The following is a 1,257-nucleotide window of genomic DNA, read 5'->3' on the forward strand; positions in this document are numbered from 1 at the left end:
TAAATTTTGACCCCTCTCAGTGCGGCACCTGCCCAGGAGCAGACACCCTTCCCTAAATTTGTTTTGTTTTGTTTTTTTTTTCCCCCCGAGATTTAAGTTCTATTTGAATCCAACATTTAGTGTTTACCCCTCGGCGCAGTTGTAAGTTTGTAGCTTGGTTTCAGTTGATGGAGAACGGTGCCCTGCTTGAGAGATCGCACGCGCCGGAGCGAGGAAAGCTATAGGATGATACAAGGCTTTTTGTCCTTAAAAGGATTCTCCGAAGCGGGCACTCCAACCAGCAGCGGGTCGTTCCTGGCATGTTGCTCGCAGTAATTCATTAGCTCAGAAGATGCTTTCGAGACCTAAATGTTGCAAGACAGCAGAAGGTTAGTGAGGATACCCAGGTGAAGGTGCAGAGCTCAGCCCACGCGGCCCCACCGACCGCTTCCCACGCTCCGCGGGGAGGAAGGGAACCCACGTTCAGCTTTTTGTAACAGAAACTTTAAGGAGATGGTGACAAACAAAAAGGGGAAATGGACACGGAAAAGAAGTTTGTCAGGTCTGACATAAAGCCATGAGTATGGGAAAAACACCCCCAGCCGCGAGCAAGAGGTTTAAAAGAAGATGTTTTGTCCTCATTTTTAAGGGCTTTGGGATAAAAAAGGACGGAAAACAAGCCTGTTTGAGAGCGACCCTCCTCTGATGTTAAAAATGGAGGTTTTGAAACCATTAGAAACTATTACTTAAGGTTCTGCTTATTTTAGTTCAAAGACGTCTCCTGGGATCTGAGAGCCCAGAGCAGCCCGGCAGAGAGGGGACCGCAGTGGTGGGCGAGCGATGCGGCTGCACCATCAGCCGGCGAGGAGGGTGGGTGGCACGGGGAGAGCCCAGGCAGGGAGGTGCCAGCAGCTTTGGAGACCAACAGCAACCCCCTTTTTTTTAATTAACTTAATAGCTGGGTGAAGGTAAAGCAAACACAAAACACAGACGCAACCAGACCACATCTGGAAGTCCCAGATGTGACCTGCTGTAGCTGCAGAGCCCTATGGCGCCGGTTCCCTTCTCGGGATCTCCGCGGCTGCTCGGCACCGAGGCTGCTCACCCCTCTCAGCCGAGCTGAGCTGTGATTTAGGGGGACAAAAAGCACCTACACGCCACCTCCCCACGGCTCTGCCGCTCTCACCACGGCACTACCGGGGGTCACGGCGCTCTGCAGCCTCGCAGAGGATGCTGCGGCACACAGCCAGCGCGTCGGCCGCTGCCGCCGGCACAGAG

The 1,257-nt window shown here is 53.3% G+C and overlaps 1 protein-coding gene across 1 annotated transcript in view; it reads right to left on the reverse strand.

Annotated features, from left to right (window-relative positions):
- Nucleotides 1-218: 218 nt before the first annotated feature.
- The window catches only part of GNG7 (guanine nucleotide binding protein (G protein), gamma 7), a 3,661-nt gene continuing 2,622 nt past the window's right edge, over nt 219-1,257 (reverse strand). The window contains exon 2 of the mRNA XM_009708211.1: nt 219-344. Within this exon, the coding sequence (XP_009706513.1) occupies nt 219-344 (126 nt within the window). The remainder of the gene's footprint in view (nt 345-1,257) is intronic.

This window comes from Cariama cristata, unplaced genomic scaffold (genome assembly GCF_000690535.1).
Source record: "Cariama cristata isolate BGI_N322 unplaced genomic scaffold, ASM69053v1 scaffold3099, whole genome shotgun sequence".
Taxonomy (NCBI): domain Eukaryota; kingdom Metazoa; phylum Chordata; class Aves; order Cariamiformes; family Cariamidae; genus Cariama; species Cariama cristata.